General features: G+C 42.6%; 1 protein-coding gene across 1 annotated transcript; it reads right to left on the bottom strand.

Annotated features, from left to right (window-relative positions):
• Nucleotides 1–211: 211 nt before the first annotated feature.
• Nucleotides 212–1,165, bottom strand: OR4D5B (olfactory receptor family 4 subfamily D member 5B). Its single transcript, XM_005611816.2, is given in 3 exon segments — nucleotides 212–450; nucleotides 453–546; nucleotides 548–1,165. Coding segments are annotated over 3 exon segments (951 nt in total).
• Nucleotides 1,166–2,070: the final 905 nt, after the last annotated feature.

Below are 2,070 nucleotides of genomic sequence, written 5' to 3'. Positions count from 1 at the left end.
CTTTTTCTCTAAAAGACACTTGGGAGAAGTTCGAACTCATTCCACTTTCTGGCTTGGTTAAAAGTTCAGATTACAAGAACTTGACTGAAACTAAGAACAATAGTGAAGATGTAGACAAATAGTTTTAGCTATGTTGTGAGTCTTCTCAGGAAGATTGGTACATTGAAGCATCTCTCAGATTCTCAGGTTCCTGCCTCTGCTAATCTGGGGGTCAGTGCTTCAGGGGACCAAGAAGGTCCTTTTGCCTCCTCCACAGCTTCTTCATGGCCATGATCACTTCTTTGTTTCTCAGAGTATAGAATGCAGGATTCAGCATAGGAGTGACCATTGTGTACAGCACAGACACCAGCTTATCCATGGGGAATGTCTGAAATGGCCTTGCATAGATGTAGATGCAAGGCACAAAGATTAAGGTCACCACAGCAATATGAGAGGCACAAGTGGACAGGCCTTGCTGCTGCCCTCCTGAGAATGGCTTTGGAGCATGACTAGCAGTGCTATGTAGGATCCTAGGAGCGCCAGAAAACACATCAGGGCCAGAAAACACAATCAGGCCATTGTTAGACACCATCAGAAGCTCTAAGACAGAAGTATCTGTGCAAGCCAATTTGATCAGCTGGGGCACATCACAGTAAAAGTTGTCCAGCTTGTCAGGCCCACAGAATGGCGGCTGGATAATCAGTCTAACCTGTACAATGGAGTGGATGAAGCCCCCCACCCAGGAGGCTGCCATGAGAAGCCCACAAACTGTCTGATTCATAATAAGCATGTAGCGCAGGGGCTGGGAAATGGCGACATAGCAATCATATGCCATGACAGTCAGCAGAAAGACCTTGATGCCGCCAATGAAGTGGAAGAAGAAGAGCTGAGTCAGGCAGCCACCAAAGGAAATGATGGGGCTGTCTGAGAGCAAGTCAACCAGCATCCTAGGTGCTGTGATGGAAGAGTAGCAAAAGTCCAAGAAGGAAAGATTTCCTAAGAGAAAGTACATGGTTGTGTGCAGGCGTGGATCAGAGGTCACTATGGCCACAATAAGGAGATTTCCAGTTGTGGTCATAAGATACACAACAGAGAAGACAATGAAGAAGAGGAACCGAAGTTCCCATACCTGAGAGAGCCCCAGGAGGACAAAACCTGTCACCTGGGAATAATTTGCTGGATTCATCTGCTTGATATGACGTGGCAAGAGAACCTGCTAGGGAAAATGGACATATTCATCACAGGATCCACAAGCTTCTCTGAAATAATTGCCTCTGTGTCTCTGGGGAATTCTCCCCTATTTCATTTACTATAAGAAGAATGTTTTAAGTGGTTCTATAGGACACCAAGCATTTGATCATCATATATTGATGTAATCAAACACCAGGAGAATAAAACTCAGGATAGCACTGACACTATTTACGGTTTATGAAAATCAAAAATAATCACTCTCAAAAACTGAAAAGTGGTATGTAGAGGAAATATTGCTAATTCAATTCTCCCAGTAACTAGTTGCATAAACAGGAACAATCTTCTGAAATTCTCTAATCCTCACTTCCCTCATCTATGGCACAGATTAGCCAAAATGTCTGCAAAATTTGCTGTGTTTAATATTTTCCAGCTTTATGTGGCTTTTATTTAGAAAATCTGATAGATTCCCACATGCCAGGTATTTAGACATAGTTTCCAGGAAGTGACAGATTTCTCATTTATAACCCCAAACAACAAAAGGGGCAAGTTTCCCCTCACTCCCTGGAAAAATATTCACCTGCTTCAGAGAGATAGATCTACTTTGCATATAAATTTTCAGCCCTAGGAAGATGCTAAAGTCATGGGCAAGGGAAGCAAATAGAAAACGCTGTTCCTGCACTTTAGAAGGGTAGTAAAGAACTACTGTTTCTGTAAAGTTAGATGAGAAAATATATGGAAGAAAAATTTCCTGTCCATGGCTCTGGGAAGCCCAGAGAAACTACAGTCTCCAGGGAAATATAAGGAAGGGCAACTAGAATATCAAACCACCCCGAAGAGTTTGATCATCAGTCTTAATTTCAGGGACATTATCCAAAGAATAACTTCTCATTCATATGAGAA

Source organism: Equus caballus, chromosome 7, assembly GCF_041296265.1.
Source record: "Equus caballus isolate H_3958 breed thoroughbred chromosome 7, TB-T2T, whole genome shotgun sequence".
Taxonomy (NCBI): Eukaryota; Metazoa; Chordata; class Mammalia; order Perissodactyla; family Equidae; genus Equus; species Equus caballus.
Note: the sequence above shows the minus strand (reverse complement) of the source record. Positions and strands in the feature narration are given on the sequence as shown.